Source organism: Eurytemora carolleeae, unplaced genomic scaffold (genome assembly GCF_000591075.1).
Source record: "Eurytemora carolleeae unplaced genomic scaffold, Eaff_2.0 scaffold1272, whole genome shotgun sequence".
NCBI lineage: Eukaryota > Metazoa > Arthropoda > Copepoda > Calanoida > Temoridae > Eurytemora > Eurytemora carolleeae.
This window is the reverse complement of record NW_019397179.1, coordinates 74,089-97,751: the sequence shown is the minus strand read 5'-3', so window position 1 is coordinate 97,751 and position 23,663 is coordinate 74,089. Positions and strand designations below refer to the sequence as shown.

Here is a 23,663-nt window from a genome sequence, read left to right as displayed (position 1 = left end):
TACAAGAAATGTATATTTATTGTCATAAAATGTCGTGTTTATACAGAGACAAAAAGTTATTTTCATTTAAAGATTCACTTTGACCTTTGTAATACAAAGGAATTGAGTCTTTGCCACAAACTCTGATTTTCTAATCACTATATCTTTAGAACCAAAATTTGTGGACCTTAGATATTTCAAACTATGAGTTCTGTTAAATCAAATAGTCAGAGTTTGAAATATCAAAGGTTTACAACATCGGGTGCTAAAGATATTGGGGTTTAAATATTTGATTTTGTTACAAAGACTCAATTCCTTTGTTTGTACGAGAACATATTATCATAATGTTAAAACATTAAATTTATCACGAATTCATAATGAATTATCTCTTACAAGTTTTGAAAGTTTTGCAAAATACATAAATTCATTGTTTTTTGAGGCACATTTTTAAATCTCTACTGGAAGATAACACCATAATTTTTATACCCAAACAATAAAAATATAATATAAAATTGGACAAAAATAAATTTATTTTGTAGGAATCTGAAGGTTTTTTGGGACAAACTAAAGAAAATCCCAAATCCCAAAGAAAATGGACAAAAAAGAAGATTTGTTTGATCATGTGTCTAGTTTGTGTTCTTTTAGTTCTCCTTGGTAAGTGATTGTTTTTAAATCTTCTATGAAAAGGACTGTCAAGTAAATGTTCAGTGACACTCCATTTATAGATTTACAAATTCAAATCACCATATAGTTTATTTAGCTACCCTGATGGAGTTATTCTTATTTTTCTATCTGAAAAATGATTGTATGCTATTGAGGTGACTTAGGATTTATGTAGAAGAAATAATAAAAGGAAATTAAGAACTTTTTTTATTTCCGAAACATGGCTAAAGGGTATCCTTGTGAATAGGGCATGTTTCCATGCGTCACTTTAAATTAAAGATCACTCCAAAACCCTTTCATGACATTTACCCCTTTAAACCCTCGGAAGATGACTTGAAATAAAAAGTCATTATATTAGCTAAACAAATAGTTCGGAAAGATACAATTTCACATTGTAAACAATTTTGTTAAAAAAAGGATAGCAGTTATGTTTTTAATCGTCTTTTGACCAACATTACAGAACTATGACTCCCCCGACAAATCAGGGATGTTAAGTTACTTAAAGTCCCCTGGGACAGTTAAGTTAAATAACGACCAGCACTCCGAAGTTTTGTAATAGAGTTCGCATATTTTCATCTCAAAAGACAATAAAATTGTGAAAACAACTTTTTCGAGAAATTTTACTTTTCCATGGGTTCTTTGTCAAGAAAACATGTCTTGGGAACCCATAAAATTCTCTTAACTTCCCTGTAAAGTAGTTGTAACTAGTTATTATATTATTATCATTCTCAAGAAGAAGCCCAGAAAAATAAGTTAAAAATGAGGAAGATATTGTCGTTAATATTTTCTTCTTTTTTTCTTTTCTTTGCCCAGACGAAAGGAAAATTATAGAATGGAGGTCCACTTGAAATTACGTGCTAAGTCCCTTTAATGCCTAACCAGGAAAATTATAAAATCAAGTTTTCTTTACTTTTATCATCATACTTCATTTATTGTTTACTTTGTGGCTTATCTAACGTATAAATTGCACAAAATGAACAGAAATTACATAATTTAAACGAACTTTACACGACATTATTTTTGGCTCAGTATCATAAGATATAATAACAAAAGATGGCTCAGTAACAAAAGAAAATAACAAACAGTTTGTTTATTTGAGCATCATATTTAGACTATTTTTTGTTTCATTTAAACTGTCTCTTATGTTTTTTTAAACTACTAGCCAGAGCGCTCGGTCCCTATCCTGTCCTAGCCGCAGCGCTCGGCCCAAAAAGTGTCTTAAACTAACCTAACCCTGGTTTAATACATACATTTGAACTATTTTTTGGTTCAATTGAACTATTTAAAGTTTATTTGAACCAGAAGATGTCTTATTTCAGGGTTAGGAAAGGTCAAGACTCATTCTGGGCCCAGGGCTACGGCTAGGACCGGCTAGGGGGCCAATTTACAGGGTTTCCCAATAAAGACACATGTTTAAAAAATTCTAAATCGTTTTTGTAAAAAAAGTCTGTTAAAGCTAGAAAAATTTTAATAAAAACTTTGCTTTTGATGCAAAACTTTACCTAATTTTTAAATGCAAATCAGAAAAAAGAACAACTTTTTAAAATTAACTTTTCATAATGTTAAGAGAAAAATATCTCGTCTTTAATGTGACAACACATTCTATTTTCTATTCTATATATTCTTTTTGTCGGAGGAGGTCCAATCTATATATTCTATTTGTCGGAGGAGGTCTAATCTATATATTCTAGTTGTCGGAGGAGGTCTAATCTATATATTCTAGTTGTCGGAGGAGGTCTAATCTAAATATTCTAGTTGTCGGAGGAGGTCTAATCTAAATATTCTAGTTGTCGGAGAAGGTCTTATCTATATATTCTAGTTGTCGGAGAAGGTCTAATTTAATATTCTAGTTGTCGGAGGAGGTCTAATCTATATATTCTAGTTGTCGGAGGAGGTCTAATCTATATATTCTAGTTGTCGGAGGAGGTCTAATCTATATATTCTAGTTGTCGGAGGAGGTCTAATCTAAATATTCTAGTTGTCGGAGGAGGTCTAATCTATATATTCTACTTGTCGGAGGAGGTCTAATCTGTATTCTAGTTGTCGGAGGAGGTCTAATCGATAAATTGTAGTTGTCGGAGGAGGTCTAATCTAAATATTCTAGTTGTCGGAGGAGGTCTTATCTGTATATTCTAGTTGTCGGAGGAGGTCTTATCTATATATTCTAGTTGTCGGAGAAGGTCTAATTTAATATTCTAGTTGTCGGAGGAGGTCTAATTTATATAATCTAGTTGTCGGAGGAGGTCTAATCTATATATTCTAGTTGTCGGAGGAGGTCTAATCTATATATTTTAGTTGTCGGAGGAGGTCTAATCCAAATATTCTAGTTGTCGGAGGAGGTCTTATCTATAAATATTCTAGTTGTCGGAGGAGGTCTTATCTATATATTCTAGTTGTCGGAGAAAGTCTAATCTATATATTCTAGTTGTCGGAGGAGGTCTAATCTATATATTCTAGTTGTCAGAGGAGGTCTTATCTATATATTCTAGTTGTCGGAGAAGGTCTAATCTATAAATTCTAGTTGTCGGAGGAGGTTTAATCTATATATTCTAGTTGTCGGAGGAGGTCTAATCTATATATTCTAGTTGTCGGAGGAGGTCTAATCTATATATTTACTCGTGGAAGTTTCGGAGGTAATTCTGATCATTGGGAGACTATTCTAGGAACAAGCTCTGGAGACCCTAATAAGGTAAAATTAAAACCCCCTTTTGAAAATAATATTTTCACCCCCTTGATAAAATGTAAGAATTTGTAAAAGTTTTGTTCCAAAATTGAATTGTATGAATAAATATGGGGAAATTAAATAATATTTTAGTGAAAAGGATTAAAGCATTCTAAATTCCTAAAATCCTAAAATACGTCTCGTAAATTAAAAGTATTGTTTTTAGGTTGATATAAACGGAGTTTTTGAGTTGGTTTCCTTCGATAGTAATTATGAAAAGTATCTCAAAGCAATGGGAATACCTTTTTTTGTACTTCCTCTTATTCTATCTTCGTAAGTTTTTTAGTTAAAAATTAATTAACATTAGAAAAATCTGGAAACTTTTAACCTGATTAAAATCGGATTAATTAATTAACAGTTTAAACCTCTTCAACATGCAAGATTAAGATGATAAGTATTTTTCAAAGGCTCTTTCCCAAGCGGCAACTTTCCAAGGATATTTTATCAAGTGGCAACTTCCTAGCTGTGCAATTTCCCAAGTGGCAACTTTCCAATTGTCTGTCCTAGCCGCAGTGCTCGGCCCCTTAGCCTGTTCTAGCCGCAATGTTTAGCCCCCTATCCCATCCTAGCCGCAGAGCTTGGCTCCCATTGCAACCTGCGTCGCCTCAGAGGGCCTAACCTAACCTTTAGGAAGTTAAGCCGTTAAGAAAATTGCACATTTGGGAAGTTATCACTTCTGAAATTGTCAATTGGGAAGAAGCCCTTGGGAAAATGCCTTTGGGAAAATACCTAACAACAAAATTAATATTAATATATCTCGAAATAGAATATGTTTACAGATTTTGAACATGAAATGATAGAAGGGGGGGGGGAGCTGAACACCCCCCCCTTCATCTAAAAATTGAATAATTTTAGATCTGAGAAAATATCTGTGGAGGTGGTGGTAGGGGGAGGGAAGGAAGGAGAAGATTTGGTCAAGATGAGAACGATAAATGGTATTTTTATTCTTTTAAACTACAGGGTTACCAATTACAATCTTAAGTCATTTTAATTTGAAAATAAATTTGGGAAAAGATGCTGAGATTATTGAGTTTTATTTCATCCAATGATTACTAACTTAGTATTCAGGGTTACCCGAAAAGAATAACAGTTTAAGATTGACCTTAAACTCTAAAGTTATGGCAAACTGAAGTCTAAATTTCAGTTTCTGCCTTGTATATAGTTTTATTATTAAACTAAATGATTTGTCATAGAGAGAAACAAGTTTATGGTTGCTGGGAACCAATAATGTAGGAAAACAGACTAAGTAAATTCCGTACAGCCGTCTCTGAAGTCTCATTCTTTGTGGGTAACACTGCAGATTCTGGAATATTTCTAAATTTGTGCAATGAGAACCACAAAGATGTGAAATAGGAAGACGACATTAGAGCATTAATTAAGTGTATTTACAAAGCAAATAGTTTTACTACTGACTTATTAAATCACTCATTCGGTGAACTTGGTCTGTTTACACTGCACAGTTTTCTGTGTTTCATATTCATTCATCTAGACCTGATGACCCGTGAGTCCGAGTTTGAGTTCAACAAGGAGTTCACCATGATCTACGGGAAAGGGAGCATGGAGGGGATCATGTACAATTTGTGTACTAGGAAACAGCATAATCTTATACATTGCAGGTACATAGTACACTACACAGTACAAAATGTGGTATATAGTAAACATGTACAATTTATGTACTTGGAAACAGCATAATCTTATACATTGCAGGTACATAGTACACTACACAGTACAAAATGTGGTATATAGTACACATGTACAATTTGTGTACTAGGAAACAGCATAATCTTATAAATTGCAGGTACATAGTACACTACACAGTACACAATGTGGTCTATAGTACACATGTACAATGTGTGTACTAGGAAACAGCATAATCGTATACATTGCAGGTACATAGTACACTACACAGTACGCAATGTGGTATATAGTACACATGAACTTGTTTACTAAGAAACAGCATAACTTCATACATTGCAGGTACATAGTCAAAGAGAATAGAATATATATTATAGTGGAATTTACTAGAAAAAAGTGTAAAACGGCCATTTTGTTGTTCTGTTTCCATACTGCAGGTGTACTTCACATATTTGTGCTATATAACCTTCTGGGCCCTGGAACATCATTTTATAGAAAATCTAAAATTGATATTAAAAGAAAACAAAATTATGAAATAGGCTGGTTTCATAATTGACCAATATGCCTTTCACTTTACAGCGATGATTTTCCGTTATAACTATAAATCAACTAATGTTTTTTATTCACCTAATTCATTTTACAAAGTCTAGGGAACATACTGTATTAATTTACTCTACTGCATATAATTTGTGAACATTCACATGATTTGTACACTTTGAACTCCCTTTCAGGCTGAAAGGGACTGACAAAATTCATAGCGAGGGTTTTTCTAAATTCCACTCTAATATATATTCTATTCTCTTTGTAAATAGTACACTATAGTACACAAGGGTGGTATATACTACACAATGGATAATGTACAAGTGATGCAGTCGGAAACACCATAACCTCACCTATTGCATCATAGTACACAAGGTATTAAAAACACAGTTCACTCAGTACATAGGGTACACAGTATACACAGAGCCCGAAATTTAAAAGAGTATCGTAGAACGAAACTACCAAGTTTCCTCAAAAATAAATCTGTTTTACCCTTAACAGAGAAACTAATTACAGTTAGATATCTATATATAAATTTGGCTTGTCTGTTTGTATCCAATAAACGTCAAAACGGCTGAACCAATCGGGCCCTTTGTGAAACATCACGTGACCACAGGGAAGGTTTATGAATGATAAAAATTTTAAAAAATGTCTTTTAGAGGTTTTTAATTTTGTAAAAAAAATTTAAATTCTTGAAAATCCGCGAATTTTTTTTTAAAAATCCGCAAATTTTTTTCTTCTTTGTTTTTAAATGTAAACAAAAAGAACATGTTCACAATTTAAATAGAAGATGGGCGCGAAGCGCCCTAAAAGTCTAGTATATTACAATTTCTGTTACAGAGCAATACTTCATTGTTCATAAACGGTTGTGAGAAAACTATGTAAAATGTTGACATAAATCCTCCCCATACACTTGTCCTGCGAAAGCGTACTGCATATTTGATGTTTGTACTTTATATCCTTTATCAGTTAACTGTCCATAGTGTACACTTGGGCTGTGTAGGCAGACAGGTACTGTACTTCCATCTCCCCTTTTTACTCTTTATTTTCTATGGTTTAGTTCGGAAGAGAGGAATAAGGGCTGGAAATTTGATTCCGAACTTGTTTTTACCGAGATTGGGATGATAAATACCAGATCCTTCCTTACGCAGGATATAGGTATATAAATATTTGTATTTGATATTTTTAAATATTAAAATAAACAGAAAACCAAAGTGAAAGCTTTTTATTCAAATATCTTTCTTTCTCTGTTTTCTTTTGAATAAATTTCTAAATCTTGAATTTATAACAGATTTTTTTAATTTTTGAAATCAATCCTACGTTTTGTGATTTTGTACGAAATATTTGTGATTTCGTACAAAATGTTTGTGATTTAATACAAATATTTGTGATTTTGTACAAAATATTTATGATTTTGGCACCATTGTAAATGGATAGTCACTTGAAATTACGCTTTTTACAATCATGAGAATATTGTCGTTGAAAATGTTCAGTCCAAGCATAAAAGGTAAAAAATTTAAATCAGACAAACTACTTGACAAATTAAGAGCCATTAAAAAGTACGTAGCTTCACAATCCTTTTAAATTAAAAGTCAGTTTTTTAAAAATAATTATTTTAATAATTTTTTCGATAATTATTTTAATAATTATTTCCAGTAACCAAGAAGTATTATGCTCGTGAAGGAGCAAAAGAACTGATTGAAAAACGAATGAGGTAAACTAGCTGCAGTTAGTTATGTGCATTTAGTTGGTTCGGTTTTTGCTTACAGTGAGAACTAGAAAACTATGGAATAGGAAGACGATTTTTAGTTATTAACTATTATCAAATAGCAATTGTATGAAGTCCTTTTCCACTGAATGAGTGATTTTATAAGTCCCAGGTAGAAATGGTTGCTTTGTACAAATATAAAATTCACATAATTATTGTTTTGCTGCTGTGTTCTTATTCCAAAGTTTTCTGGTTCTAACTGTATTACACATTCATTTTTAGTATTACACATTCATGTTTTAGTAAACCCATTCGGCCCTGTTTTAGTAAACCCATTCATCCCATCTTAAGTAAATACATTTAGCCCTGTTTTAGTAATCCCAGTCATCCCTGTTTTAGTAAATACATTTATCCCTGTTTTAGTAAATACATTTATCCCTGTTTGAGAAAATACGTTCATCCCTGTTTTATTAAACCCATTCATCCCTGTTTTAGTAAACTCATTCATCCCTGTTTTGGTAGTCTTTTCATCTTTATACGTGTTGGGAGACATTTTATAAAAAGATATTTCATAAATGAGATGAACAATAGATAAGAGATTTTTTTATCTTTTATCTTTTCAATTTTTTTGTTCTTTATTTTGGCGGTTTAAAACAAATACTTCTGTCTATGAACGGATTTCTCTATGAAATTTTATATTAATGATTATTAATTGTTCGTCCTGAAAATCTTATTTCAGGGTCAAAATTTGCATATTGTAATATGAGCAATATTTTAAAAATTGTTTATTAGTAAACACTAAACTAGCATTTATCCTGGTTTCTGTATGTATATCTGTTTATCGTTAATTGTGATGTGCTTTCAGTGTATTCGTTTTCATGTCGTTTTTTGCCTACATATTTTTTCAGGGAAAATATTTTGGCTTAGTGGATGTGGAATCCAAAAATGATGCAAAAACAGACATGTTGTAACGATCGGATCGTTTTTTAGTATAACAATATAAGTCATAAAAAAGCCAACTTTAACATAATAGCGTTTTGAAATATTTCAAGTTTTATCAATTTTATTTAAAAACGATTTAAATCAAATCGTGAAGCCATGGTGTTGACATTTTAAATAAAAAGATTTCAAAAATGAACATTTCATTGGCAACTTTTTTTACTGTTTCCTTTTTCCAATTTTCTCGTTCTTTAATTGGCTATTTACGAGAACAGATGTTTTTACAGTTTTCAAAACACTTAAATTTCATTAAAAGGTAAAAAACATCCGAACTTTTTACTTTGAATGAAAAACCTCATTAGAATTTAAAAAGCTCATTTTTAACAATGAAATTTAGTATTTTTTACCTTTCCATGCAATTTAGATATTTGTACATTTGTCAATTTGATGTTTCTTTCCGAACATGAAATTTAGATGTTTTTTACCTGTAGATGATAATTAGGCGTTTTTACTTAAAAATGAAATTTAAGAGTTTTAAACACTTAGGTGTCTCGGCACTTAGGCGTTTTGTTTTAGGTGTTTTTTTAATTTAGGTATTTTGAAGTGTGGGTGTTTAGTTGTTAGGTGTTTTGTACCCACTCCTTTTTTCTGTCAATGAATTTGTTTATTTTACGTGTATGATTTTGTTGATTTCTGAAATCTTCCAAAACCCCATTCATCCCTATCTCAATGTTTTAGTAAACGGGATGATACAGCTGTAACTCACGAGATGATGAATGACTGGGTGGATGAGTCCTGGATAGAGAATGAGGATGGATGGTTAGAAGAAGATTCAGATTTCTAGAAATTACATTTTTATAATAAAGTAAGAACCAGAAAACTCTGGAATAGGCCAAGTTGACTTTTAGACTCAAGTTATGTCTTAAAATAGTCCAATGAACAGGAGACATAGCAATTGTGCAGTGTAAACAGACCTAATTCACTTCGTAAAGGACTTTATTACTTACTAATAAACCTTTTGTTTTAACAGCATAAAATGCACTTCAGTGTTGCTTTAACGTCGTCTTCTTATTCCCCAGTTTTATGGTTATCCCTGTATGTGCCCATGATATATTAAACACCCTTTATTGCCAGTTTTGTAAAATCTTGCCGTCATGTACCTTCAAATTCTTTCGAGGTCATAGTTTCCACGTCAAACTGAAGTAAATTTCTAGGTTATAGTTTCCACGTCAAACTGAAGTGAATTTCTAGGTTATAGTTTCCACGTCAAACTGAAGTCAATTTCTAGGTTATAGTTTCCACGTAAAACTGAAGTGAATTTCGAGGTTATAGTTTCCACGTAAAACTGAAGTGAATTTCGAGGTTATAGTTTCCCAAGTCAAACTGAAGTGAATTTCGAGGTTATAGTTTCCCAAGTCAAACTAAAGTGAATTTCGAGGTTACAGTTTCCCAATTCAAACTAAAGTGAATTTCGAGGTTATAGTTTCCCAAGTCAAACTAAAGTGAATTTCGAGGTTATAGTTTCCCAAGTCAAACTAAAGTGGATTTCGAGGTTATAGTTTCCCAAGTCAAACTAAAGTGGATTTCGAGGTTATAGTTTCCCAAGTCAAACTAAAGTGAATTTCTAGGTTATAGTTTCCACGTCAAACTAAAGTGGATTTCTAGGTTGTAGTTTCCACGTCAAACTGAAGTAAATTTCATGCTAAATTGAGAATATTAAAGGCTTTCAATCTTAACTTTTCTTATTGAAGACCTCTTGAAGAATCACAAAAAACTTTTTAATTTCTTTTATGAAACTGGATAAATATACTTTCCGCATATTTGTGCGTAATATCTAAACTTGAGAACCTACGGGGTCACAAAGTTGGAACAGTAATGCATCATAAGTTTGTCCTCCTAATATCTAGTTTAGTGTAAATATTTTCCCCTACCGTAAAGATATTATGATTCTATACCTGTAAAGCGATTTTCCCTCCCTTACCCAGCTTTGAACATTGCTCTGAAGGTGGCCATTATCAATTGTTCCAAAATTGTTTTTTGTTAAAATTGCATGGCGAATTTTTAAAATATTAAATGTCGACATTTCATTCTCGGGTATAATTTTTTATTTCGACTAGCCATAAACCTTTCCTGTAGAATGTGAGGTGCCTCAAAAAAAATGAACCCAATCGGTTCAAGCTTAATGAGGATACGAACAGACAACTCACTGGTCAATAATATATATAAATTTATGTCAGACAACATCTCTTGTTCGTAGAAAAATCGCTTTATTTTTGGCCAATACAAAAACAAATGCAGTCGTCTTTTCTTAAAAAATCAAGATTAATGTAATTTTTCAAATTCAGTCAAGATATGTGGAGCCAACCTTTTTACGACAATTAAAAAAATATGTTACGGTTTTTATTCACACAAGAAAGCTTTGAGATTGTAAGTTTCATGGTTGTCATATAAAAAGTTTTCAATAATAGATTTCAGTTTGTTTAACCCCGGAAGATGTATTTATTTCGATTTGTATAAAATGTATTCATAAAAAACCCAAAAACCTGCAAATTTTACGTACAATTTGTACTTTCTTTACAAATATATTATTATTTTTACTGAAAAATAATATTCTAAACATTTTATTATTTGATCAAATCTTTATCTGACACGAATTCAAGAAAAAGTTCAAAATAAATTATTTTTGCAGACGCATATGATAACCTTTATTTCTGGCCTCATAGACTCAGATGCTGGCAAAATATTGTTTAGACTGCAGTCTTTAATCTGAGTAACGACGCACTTTGGTAATAAACGTACATTTGTATATTATGTATAATTAATAAAGCTGTATATACGTATATTTTTTAAGTTTTCTATACATTGTGCACTAAATACTTATTGTTTTCTTTTAAAGTTCATAAAAATAAATATGTTTTTACTTAACTCAAGAATATCAATTAACTGGGGAAAGTTGGTTCTTTTCTTAAGATCGGATTAGACGTAATTTACTTTAAGGTATTGCAAAATGTAATAGTAATTTCAAGTGACCTTCTATGAAAAGATAGCAATGCCTGAATAACACAGGGAATAGGAATAAAGATAAAGGAAATGGCGCTGGTCTTGCATGAGAAAGCCAGTCGCATATTGCTTTGCAGACGATTTCGGTATTCCTTACACACACTTTTATGGTATAAACACACAACATGACTACAGCCAAGGAAATTGTAGAACAATGTTGTCAATTATAATTAAGCTTGAATAACGACTAGTTTATTGTAAACTTTAATCAAATTCTATTCTTGGCATTAAAATTTCGCTTATATAGTTGTTACTTAAATATGTAAATTATATATTACTGATTTGTTAAACTCATTTTTAAGTAAACAATTAACAATAAACAAATGTACTCTCCTAGACTGTACAAATACCAAAATTCGTATGTACCGTATATACCTACAGTGCACACCTTCGGTACGGTAAACTTTACACTCTTTTGGAACAGACACACAGACATGACGTTTCCGCCCCCTGACAGTGGATATTCGGATTAAGTAGTTGAGATTAAAGGTTATCCATTCTAAAGTTCCCAGCTCTGCACTGGCCAAATATGAATTAGTTATCAATGTATCATTTACTTTCAGACAAATTAGAAACAATGGAAATTTTAACCCCGAGGGATTCAATGATAAACCCGAGGGCGTAAGCCCAAGGGTAATCGAAATGTTTTAATCTTAAAAAATCGAAATACTGTTTTGAGAAAAACTTATTCAAATCCCAGAATGTCTAATGAATTCTAAATTTGTTGAAAACTTAACATTCCGCATTCTTTATTCAATATTAATTATAAAAAAAGCTTATTTACACAAAAACAAACGATAGCCAACATGTTAAAACTTTTCATAATAACATACTTAGAAGTCTAAATGTACGCTTGGAACTTTGAAATGTGATTGATCAATGATCATCAAAAGCTTGACAAAACATAAACTTTGAAACAAGTGTTTAACCTACAGTACTATGAAAACCCAGAAAACGAATGCATCAAATTAGAATATCATCTTTTAAAAAATACAAACAGCGAATCAGACCAAACAAATTTTAAAAATAAAAAATTACAATATTTCCATCAAATCGATAGTTTTAAAATTTATATTTATGGATAAAATGTAACGAAAAGTATCCAAAAAGGTGTGAAACATCCCGTCACTGGGGTAATAAATTCCGAAAAATAAATTTCTGAGTCATGACGACCGTTCAGGACTTAAATTGAGTAGAAATCTTCTTATCTGCCTACTTAAACTCTATTTGAGAAGAAATCTTCTAATCTGCTTCCTTCAACTCATACAGATTGCCAGAAGAACATCGAGCACAGAGAGCTAGATCATAACTCATAAACTGGTTTACATGTACCTAGGAAATATTTTTATTAATAACTATAATATTAAAAACTATGAAGCACTTTTTAGATTAAAATGCTTAAATTCATGTTGCACCAGTTCTATAGTTTTCTTTGATACAAATTAAAAAAAAATATTTTCATCATTTTCAAAAAATTCCTTGAGAAGAAAGAAAAACCCGTTTGAAAAAATATTTGTCAGTGTATATTATTAACCAGTTTTAAACCTTTAACAAAATAATTTGTAAACTATCGAAAAGTAGACAAATGGACGCTGTTCAGCGGTGAAAGGCGTAACTTTTGATACATTTCAACAAGTTTTGAAAAAAATGAGAATCAACATATCCTAATGATCTCTGTTTTTATAATCGTTAGTTACTGAATAAGTTGATTTTGTTAACAATTTTTTGTTCATTCGGTCTTTTAATAATTTATTTGGTCTTTTGCTAATTCTTACAGTAATTTGTTAATTCATTCGGTCTTTTGCTAATTCATTTGGTCTTTTGCTAATTCATCCCGTCTTTTGCTAATTCATCCAGTCTTTTGCTAATTTATTCGGTCTTTTGCTAATTCTTTCGGTCTTTTGTTAATTCATTCGGTCTTTTGCTAATTCATCCCGTCTTTTGCTAATTCATCTAGTCTTTTGCTAATTTATTCGGTCTTTTGCTAATTCTTTCAGTCTTTTGTTAATTCATTCGGTCTTTTGCTAATTCATTCGGTCTTTTGATAATTCATTCATTCTTTTGCTAATTCATTTGGTCTTTTGATAATTCATTCAGTCCTTTGCTAATTCTTTCAGTCTTTTGCTAATTCATTTGGTCTTTTGCTAATTCATTTGGTCTTTTGCTAGTTAAAAATAAGCAAAAAAAAAGAGAAAAGGAAAACATTTAAGAAAATCAAATGAAGATCATCAATAAATTTTCGGGGTAAAATTAGTTTATTATTTTGTATAATTTTTTTAAAATTTTTCCTTCCCAACTTTTCGATGGAAAATAAGTTCAATTAATCTCCTTCTGAACAATAATTCAACGTCAATTTCCTAACATGCAAGAAACTTGACGTCAATCAAAAGTGACAATGAAAGGTGCTGAAGTCGTAATTTCAAGTGACACTTTATTCACAACAATAACATTCAAAGCTTTGTCTGATCAAGTATGAATTAGTTATCCATGATAATGATTTTGAAAACTGATTAACTTCAATTGGGGGTTCTCGGTTCTCTACAAATTGCCCATTTCTGCAGCAATAAAACAGTGTAGGAGTTCAGAGAATTTAACAATGTTCATGCTAGGATACCGTTACCCCTCTTTTAAGAGTCTCTGGAAATTCCCTTTAAGAAACATAAGCGAGGCTTTAATTTGAGACACGTATCAAATATGATTGGTTCCACTTAAAATTGTATTCAATGTTTCTAGATTTCAGCTCAATTGAAACCGGTTTTTGGCGGATTTAAGACGCGGCTCAAATTCATTAAATTTGGACTCAGGTTTTCTTACTTCAATAATTACCTTGCACACAGTTTTGACTCTACTATATGGATGCGTTTTTGTACAATCTGTACATAACACCAATGTTTGAGGTCTGCTGCAAGTACAGGCACTCCTAAAAAAAATTGTTAGCGCTATACCAGTTTAAAATATCTTTTCAGATACGGTTCGAATTTTAAATTTGGACAGCAGAGTGGGATAAAGGTTATATAGACCTGTACCCATTTTTGACAATTGTACTAGTAGAGGTGCTGGTGACAAAATTACAACAAAAATAAGAAAATCTTAATTAAAAAATCATATTAATCATATTAAAATGTGAAACATGCGTTTATATCCATCAACAACTTTCCAAAAATGTTAATTTTAGGTAAGTAGCTTGAGAATTATAATATAAAAATAAGTCTTGTTGAAAAAATAAATTTTCACCAACCTTGACATTTCCTCAGTAATAGAAAGTTTAGCAAACGAAGCACAAATTAGATCAATCGTGTCTGGACATTGCTTTCTTGTTTTCATTGGGGTAGAACCTTTGATCAACAGAGTTGATGGGTTTGGGGAGAATGTCAGTTCAAGATTAGGAGTTAAAATTGGAGCTTTTGGTGGAGTCTCAGATGGATGTGGAACTGATTGTATTGATCGGGAAAAAATTTCGACTTTATCATGAGCTTCTACAAGTGATGATGAATTCTTCACAGTTGAAGAAGCGACATGGTATGTTGTTTCAAACTTAGGATCTAAGGAAGCAAAGATAGCTGTGACTTTGGTACAATATTTAGATGAGGAGATTTTTGAAGAAGTGTCAGGTGGAACAGAATTACAATCTACATCTATAGATACTCCTGAACATGTAGTTGGAGATTTTAAAGATGTACCAGTATTATCAGCTGGAACTGAAGTATGATCTACATCTGTAGATACTACTGAACATATGGTTGGAGATTTTGTAGATGCAATAGTATCATCAGCTGGAACTGAAGTATGATCTACATCTGTAGATACTCCTGAGCATATGGTTGGAAATTTTGTAGATGCATTTGTAATATCAGCTGGAACTAAAGAATTATCTACATCTGATGATTTCACGGAATATGCGTCAGAAGATTTTGTAGAATCAGATATTAAATGTGCTGAAACATTTTCTGCAGACTTGAAAGCTTTAGCCATAGTGGGAGTAGTAGTAGGGTCTAAAGATACTAGTGAAGCAGTGGTTTGAAATATTGGCGAGGAACCAGAAGTAGAAGCTGGCGCTGAAGAAAGAGCTGTGGAAGGTGATACATCTGGAAGGGTTACTTTGCCTTGGACATCTACTGAGGGTAAAAACTTAATGTCAGAGTTAGGAGCAGAAGTGTTTACTTGATCCTGGAAAGGGTCTACATTTTCAAAGAATTTTAGAGATGGAGAAAGGATTGTTTTATCCTCAGATGCAAGAGAAGTCAGAAGAGATTTTACATCAATATCAGCGGAAGGTGTTGAAATCACATCAGGTGGAGGGGTAGGACTAGAAGACAAAACTTGAACTAATGCGTTAGAAAGAGCTTCTGCTAAATATGGGGAAAAGGTTGCTTCAGATTCTTCAACAAATCGTAGAACTTGACTTAAAGCTTGTCCTAGGGCTTGTGCCAATGATGAGTCAGGAACTAGTTCTAATGCCTCTTTCATAACTTGCACAAAAGTGGAAGCAATTGCTGCAATCTGTGCCATGATGGTAGAATACTCTGCTGTTTTATCTAAACAAATCATAAAATGTAATGGAAAATAAAAGCGTAAAACTTGTTTCCTCTAAAAAATATCGATTACCAAAGTGAATAAGAGCGGTATCAGAACAGGATATTTGTCTGTCCAGAACCTACAAGGAGAACAATCTTTTTTAAACATTTAAGATCATTCAACTTAAAGTTTATTTTGTGTAGGAGATCACATAATGCTGTATAATTTAATAACTGATTAATTGTGCTTTATTCAATAACTGTTTAAGTGTGCTATATTCAATAACTTTTAAGTGTGCTATATTCAATAACTGTTTAAGTGTGCTATATTCAATAACTGTTTATGATTCAATAACTGTTTAAGTGTGCTATATTCAATAACTGTTTATGATTCAATAACTGTTAAAGTGTACTTGATTCATCAACTGTGCAAGTGCTTGATTCAATAACTGTTCAAGTGTGCATGATTCAATAGCTGTTTAAGTGTGCTTGATTCAATGTGCTTGATTCAATAACTGGTTTAGTGTGAATGATTCAATAACTGTTTAAATGTTCTTGATTCAGTAACTGTTTATGTGAGTATTATTCAATAACTGTTTAAGTGTCCTTGATTCAATAACTGTTTAATTGTGTTTGATTTTATAACTGTTTAATTGTGTTTGATTTTATAACTGTTTAAGTGTGCATGTTACAATATCTGTTTTAGTGTGCTTGATTCAATACCTGTTTTAGTGTGCTTGATTTAATGACTATTTAAGTGTGCTTATTTCAATAACTGTTTAAGTGTGCTTGATTCAATAGCTGTTTGAGTGTGAATGATTAAATGACTGTTTAAGTGTTCTTGAATCAGTAACTGTTCAGTTGTGCTTGATTCAATAACTGTTTAAATGTTCTTGATTTAGTTACTGTTTAAGTGAGCATGATTCAATAACTGTTTAAATGTGCTTGATTTCATAACTAAGTGTGCATAATTCAATAACTGCTACTTGATTCAATAATTGTTTATATGTGCTTGATTCAATAACTGTGTAAGTGTGCATGATACAATAATTGTTTATGTGTGCTTGATTCAATAACTGTGTAAGTGTGCATNTTGATTCAATAACTGTTTAAGTGTGCTTGATTCAAATCTGTTTTATTGAGCATGATTCAATGATTACTTTTCATTCCTGATTGGAAATAAAAAGCATCCTTTAAAACAATAAAACTAATTTCCACCTTGTTTTCCTTTCCATTCTCTGAGCTAATCCTGTGGTTTACTTCATTTTCTTCATCATCTGAGCTACTCCAGTCCGAGTAATTAAATATCTCATCATCTAGGACAATTAATTCCTTCAAGAATGACATCTTAAAATCTTATTCCTGTTGGAAAGTTTAAAAAATCATTATGGACATTCTTTCCTTCACCTTATTTATTACACTTAAAAGAAAATACAAAACTTATTCTTTATTTACTGAATATCACATTAGTTCAAAAGTTGCATGATTTGAACCAGTACAAGGATGTCGATCTATTCTTTACCGTAACACCTTGTCTAATCTAGTATTTGATGAACAAACGCGTTTTACGCAACAGAATGAAATGGACATGAAAATGTGGTCAGCTTTGGATAGTTGGGTATGATTACACCACAAATATATCTTTCATAAATGTTTATTCCCATGAAATAATATTAATCTAAAAATATATTTTAACCTGGTCTGCAGGGTTTAAATGTCAAATAATCCTCTCCACTACTCTCATAAAAGCAGCATTCATTCTAGAAATATAATTTTTTTTCTTTAAATATCGATCTTCTTTGATTCTTCCCATCATAAATCTTGAACCTCAGCTAAATACCAATTTGGGAATACATTTAAACTACAGGATTGTTCCTCGTTGGGGTTTAAATCTTGATACATAACTGGTCAATTCTAACGGTTCAATTCTGACAATTTAGAATTCCAGAGAAAGCTGTGTATTGTGTAACTAACAGAACTTATACTTGTTACATATGCAATAATTTGGAAAAAATTGACAGCATGTTGCACCTAGTTTTATGTAGCTTCTACTTCTAGGGGGTCATAATTGTTGTTCGGGTAAGAAAGATTAATTCCTTAAACTGAGTAGTTTTGCATTCTAACAACTCAGGATAGGTTTCTCCAGACATTGCAGTTGTCAAAGAGATCTTTTAAAAAATTGGTTTAAACTACTTTTTGTCTAACCTTCAATGTGCTGAGAAGATATCCTTCAATGTTTACTTGTACTCCAACAGAATCTGTAGCCACCTGTTGTCATCGGATTATACAAAAAAACCAATGATCTGTTGAAAAATTTCAATAAAATTTCAAAACAAGGGAAAAAAATATCTTTTTTAAGGGGTCGGGGGCCCAGGGAAACTAAAAATCTACTTTTTAAACGAAACTGTCAGAGCATTGTATATTGTATAACCTTACCTGTGGATGTGAAGATGTAGATTCACACTGGGTTGAAGCATTGGTATACTTGACTGGCTTGTCCGAAATGCTGAAGGACTTGAGATACTTAAAAGGCTTGTCTGAGTTGTTAGAGGGCTTTGGATCTATCACTGGCTTGACAAGGTTATTGGAAGACATTGTATCCATCACTGACTTGACTAAAGTATTTAAGGACGTTAGATCCTTCTCTGGCTTGACTAAATTTTTGAAGGACATTTGATCTACCCGTGCCTTGACTACACTATTGGAGGACATTGGATCCATAACTGGCTTCACTATACTATTTAAGGATATTCGACCCTTCACTGGCTTATCTAGGCTATTTAAGGACAAAACATCCTTCACTGGCTTGTCTATGTTGAAGGACATAAGATCCTTTGCTGGCTTGTCTATGTTGAAGGATATTAGATCCATCCCTGGCTTGTCTGCATTGTTGAAGTTGGTAAGATCCTTCATGCTAACATTGCTAGTTGTAAGATAATTGCTTCCAGAATTGGGTTTTTGTTTCAACTGGGAAGATTCAGTTCCATTTGATTCCTTTTCCCTGGTTAAGTATATTTGTATATTGTATAAGTTCAGTTTAATTTGTTACATAAATGATTCCCAATCCCAATATTACCCTTGGAAACTTTGTTACAGCAACAATTCTTTACCAACAAAAATAACTATTTATAAAAAAAGCCTCTTTGATTTTTTGTTGGTAACTGCTCTTTGGTCCTTGATGTTTGAACACTTTGTACATTGTGAAGTGATGCAGGTTTTGAGGCAGTTGTTTTCCCTGTTTATGTTACAAATTGTTTAATAGTTACTTGTAGGATTCATTCACCCGGTAGGATACCTTCAAACCTTGGACTGAGCTAAATTCTCAAAATATCCTTGTTTTTTAAGTGGAAGTTATTATTTTTCAATTGTTGCAGATTAATTCAACACACAGAAAAACAGAAAAACAAAAAAATTGTGATTCTGCATCTTTTTTACTCAGGTAAAGGTTTAAAGTTTTTGATTCAGATGGACAGTAGCTTGGAAAACATAAATCCCAGCATTAATAATAAAATAAATAAAATAATTTAATCGATCTTTTTAGTCTATGTTACCCCCGGGGTACCCACTGCTCATGGTTTCCCTAAAAAAAAATTCAGCCAATTTGTTCCAGCTGTTTGGCCAGCTTTAGTTAACATAATAATCAGGGGTGTAAAAAGTAAAGAAATCAAAGACCCAAGAAGAGGAAAGATAAAGAGGAAGGAAAAGAGAAAGGAAAAGGGGAAGGAAAAGTATCTATCTAGGCAGCTTCTCCAACTCGATATCTCATTTAGCTGCTCCAGTTCAGTGTCTCTTACACTAAAATCTTAGCTGCTACTCCATCTGCTTCCGGAGTCTCCGTTAACTGTTCTTCCAATCTGAGATGCTCTTACTATGTTCTCAGCTGCTTTCCTTTATTACCAGGGCTGCTCCTAGAGTCTATGCTATGTTAGCTGTGCATTACCGGAGCTGCTCCTAGAGCGTCTGCTATGTTAGCTGTGCATTATTGAAGTTGCCCCTAAAGTCACTGCTGCTTTAGTTGTATTTACAGTTTGAGCTACTCCCAGCGCTATTCACAGAGTCTCTTTTATGTTAGCCTTACTTACAGTTCGAGGTGCTCCTAGAGTCTCTGCTTTGTTAGCCTTACTCGCAGTTCGAGGTGCTCCTAGAGTCTCTGTTGTGATACCATAGTTGTCATTGTTATTGTTATCATCATTGTTGTCATCATTGTCATCCTCATTGTAATCCTCACTGTCATCCTCACTGTCATCCTCATTGTTATCATCATTGTTATTATCATTGTTATCCTCTTTGTTATCCACATTGTTATCATCATTGATATCCTGATTGTCATCCTCATTGTTGTCCTCATTAGATCTGTAAAGAGCTGTTCTACAATGAGTGGCGTCTCCGTTCTCAGAATCCTCTGGTTCCGCTAGTGGTTCCACAGCAGGTAAGTGAAGAGCTGTTCCACAATGAGTGGAGTCTCCGTTCTCAGAATCCTCTGGTTTCACTAGTGGTTACACAACAGGTCTGTTAAGAGCTGTTCCACAATGAGTGGCGTCTCTGTTCTCAGAATCCTCTGGTTCCGCTAGTGGTTCCACGACAGGTCTAGCTTCTGCTCCTGGAGTCCTTAGTCTGACTAGATCTTCTAGCTGTTCCAGATATGTGAAGAGCTGTCTGTAAAGATCAGCTTCTCAAGTCTCAGGTGTAGGCGGCATCTGATATCTTGAGTATCCTGGTCCTCCTCTGTATCCAGGATATTCCAGTGGGTAGTTCAGACGGGTTGGTAAAAAGCAATTGATAAGCCTGACTAGATCTTCTAGCTACTCCAGATATATGAAGAGCTGTCTGTAAAAATTAGTTTCTCCTCTGTATGCAGGATATTCCAGTGGGTAGTTCAGACTGGCTGGTAAGAAAGCAAATTGTCCAGTTCTAAAAGCTACAGGATATGAATCCCTTGACGAGGTCTATATTGGTTTTCTAGCTGCTCCATATCTTGGGGGGTCTCCATTGAGAGGAGATGGAGCTACTACATGTCCTAGTTCGTTTGTATCCTGAATATCCTAGAAGTCTTAGTTCCCATGTGTCCTGAATATCTATAGTTCTCCTGTATGTCCTGGAAGTCCTAGTTCTCCTGTGTGTCCTGGAAGTCCTAGTTGCTATGTGTCATGGACATCCTACATCTTTTATGTGTCCTGGATATCCTACGTGTCCAGAGCTGGAAACTTTAGAATGGGATATCCTGAATCCCAATAAGTTAATTAATCTGGAGATTAATAACAAGAGGCAAACAAGCATTATTTAATCTTGAGATTAAGAAAAAGAGAGAATCAAGCATTGATCAAAATATCCATCATTCTAAAGTTTTCAGGTCTGGATATCCTAGTTCTCTTATGTGTCCTGCAGCTATTGTTATCACAGATATGTGCAGAGCTGCTCTGCAATGAGTGGCGTCTCTGTACTCGGAATCCTCTGGTTCTGCTGCTTCTACAAAGGTGTGATGGAGAGCTGTCTGCAACAAGCAGATGGAACTTCTTCACGTCCTAGCTGTTCTAAATCTCAAGTATTCCTATTACATGAACCATCTTGAGGACCTAGAGCTTCATTTGGTCCACTTTAATCTGTAGTTGGACTAGCCGGGGCTGTTACAATCTCCACCGTGCTAGAAAATTATGTACAGAGGTCCCTTGGGGATGCTGATAATTCTGAAGAGGCATCCTCTGGGATATTGATGGGGCAGGAGGCTGGTGTCCTTCTTGGTACTCGAGTAGGCATATATACAATCCTGAGAGCTGTCAATGAAGTAAAAGTCCCCAGGCCTGAAGTGGGACCAACAGAGCATAGGCTTAAACGTCAATCCTGTATAAGATCCTGGAGTGTATTGATCCTATTCTCCAGGTTCTCTGACAACTTAGTCAGACAAAGGGTTGAGGGTTTTGCATCAGGTCATTAATTACTACAGTAACATTGGAAGAAAGGGAAGAGTTAGGAAGGGGGAAAGGTTTGGAAGGGGAAAGAAGGGAAGTGGATGGGATGTGATAGGTAGGGTAGGGGATAGGTAGGGAAGGGGATAGGTAGGAAAGGGGATAGGTAGGGAAGAAGAGTGGAAGATTGAGAGGGAAAGAGGTATATAGGAATTAGGGAACTAAGGAAGGCAGGGAAAGGAAAAGAAAGGTTAAAAGGTTAAGGAAGNTAAACTTTTATATTGTTTAATGTAATTTTGCTTTAGACAAAAATAAATGATAAATAATAGTTACTTACATCAGATGCCATTGCTCCATGTTTCCTTGTTTCCATAATTTTCTCCACTCTCGGTCCGTACACCTCCCAACCATCTTTAGTTATATGAACTATCCTAATACATCAAAATTATTTAGACTGTTTGGCTATTTGTTTAAGTTTAGTCTTGCAAAATTTATATAATTATTCTTTTCAGCATATTGAATCTTTTGTAAATTCAGGGAAAAATGAAAAATAATTCCCCTCCTTGTCTTCAAAAATCATTTTACTTTTGTGTTTTATAAGTGCTGACAGGAGGACATAGAGTAGATAAGAACTTCCAAATGACCCATAAATGTAGAAAAATTAGATTGATTATTATGTGGAACAGAACTTCACATTATTGAGAAATATGCTCTCACCTGTTGTTGTTAATATCATGTTCTCTTAAAAACTCAGTTATTTCAGAAGCAAGAAAGTTGTCAGCAGATCTAAAATTGAGAAAAATAAAATTAGTTGCTAGCATCCATCTCATCTTGATACAGATTCAGAGCTTAATCCTAGCTATGCCCTGAAAAAAAAACCATATCAGGATCCAGGTCTTACCTTTTCTTCAAGATTAACTGGTTTTTTGAGCAGAAACATTTTCCTCTGTTTTGCTTTTTTATGCTGAAGCTTTAAGAACCATTCAGAGATTAGGAAGTTTAAATTATGCTCTAATTAGTTACCAATTGAAATTTGAGTTTTTGAGAGAAACATTTTTTTCTATCAGGATTTGGTTGGTATTTTGCCCCTAGCACTGAATTAAAACTTTTCAATTATTAAAATTGACCTTCTTTCTCTCTTTTTTTATATAATTGTCAATCCATTTAGAAATTCTGACTTATCTCTGTTTCCAAGACTCTGAGTTGACAATTTTAATAAAGTTTAGTTTGTTTTGTGCTTTGGATCTGGATCTGGATCTGCAAAATTATGTAGATTCCCAAATTTGGTTTTAAATAACAAGCAAAAACTGTAAGAAAAACTTTTTGCTCTCAAACCCCAAATCTGAACTGCTAAAAAAAGCAATCATTAAAAAATTCCTTAATGAAGTTTTAGAAACATTGAAATAAAGAAAAAAAAGAAGAAATGATTTAAGTATATACACATAAGTAAAGAGATTTATTATATAAATAAAAAATAAAATAAAAATTGTACCTGTAAATTCTTGCTGAGGGTTCAACCAACTTTAAATGTTTCAGTCCATAAATGTAACTAAACATTAAACAACAATTCATATCATTATTTTCATTTTCCACTTGATTAGGACAAATTTAAATTGTAAAACAAACACAAAGGATTGTTACTAAAAATAAATGATAAATTCTACTTCTACTAACTGAACTAAATATATATGGGAAAAAAATTTAGCAAATACCTTTTAGAAATTTGAATAATTCTAAGATCTAGTTTATCAACCCAGTCCTTAGGCAGATCTTCTTTGTACTCAATTCTATAAATCTTCTCAACCTTAGTAAGAAAAAGGTCTTGAATAGGAGTGAACATATAAAGAATTTCCCCTCCCCTTGAGGGGGCAAAGATAACCAAAGATTATGGGTAACTCTGTAGTCTGTATCTGTATCTATACATATCATATATACTTTGCTAGTCTGGTGTCTGTTTGTTTGTTTGTATCAAATCAACGTCAAAACAGCTGAACNTCTGA

The 23,663-nt window shown here is 33.0% G+C and overlaps 2 protein-coding genes across 3 annotated transcripts; one reads left to right on the top strand and one right to left on the bottom strand.

The window, feature by feature from the left end:
• Positions 1-518: 518 nt before the first annotated feature.
• LOC111712552 (uncharacterized) lies at positions 519-11,111 on the top strand (the record flags this gene model as incomplete). Of its 2 annotated transcripts, XM_023487202.1 has the most annotated exon segments (9): positions 519-633; positions 3,228-3,331; positions 3,531-3,637; positions 4,220-4,299; positions 4,854-4,980; positions 6,600-6,697; positions 7,196-7,253; positions 8,925-9,051; positions 10,876-11,111. In XM_023487202.1, coding segments are annotated over 8 exon segments (795 nt in total), but the record flags the coding sequence as incomplete, so codon positions are not given.
• Positions 11,112-11,978: 867 nt separating this feature from the next.
• Positions 11,979-23,518, bottom strand: LOC111712549 (uncharacterized). The gene is made up of 10 exons (XM_023487194.1): positions 23,376-23,518; positions 23,156-23,212; positions 18,197-18,761; positions 17,966-18,028; positions 17,457-17,520; positions 16,979-17,076; positions 15,852-15,900; positions 14,485-15,781; positions 14,073-14,166; positions 11,979-12,578 (listed from the first exon to the last, which is right to left on the bottom strand). Exons 1-10 carry the CDS (start codon positions 23,501-23,503, stop codon positions 12,489-12,491), a joined length of 2,505 nt encoding a protein of 834 aa, XP_023342962.1. The 5' UTR covers positions 23,504-23,518; the 3' UTR covers positions 11,979-12,488.
• Between the last annotated feature and the right edge of the window lie 145 nt (positions 23,519-23,663).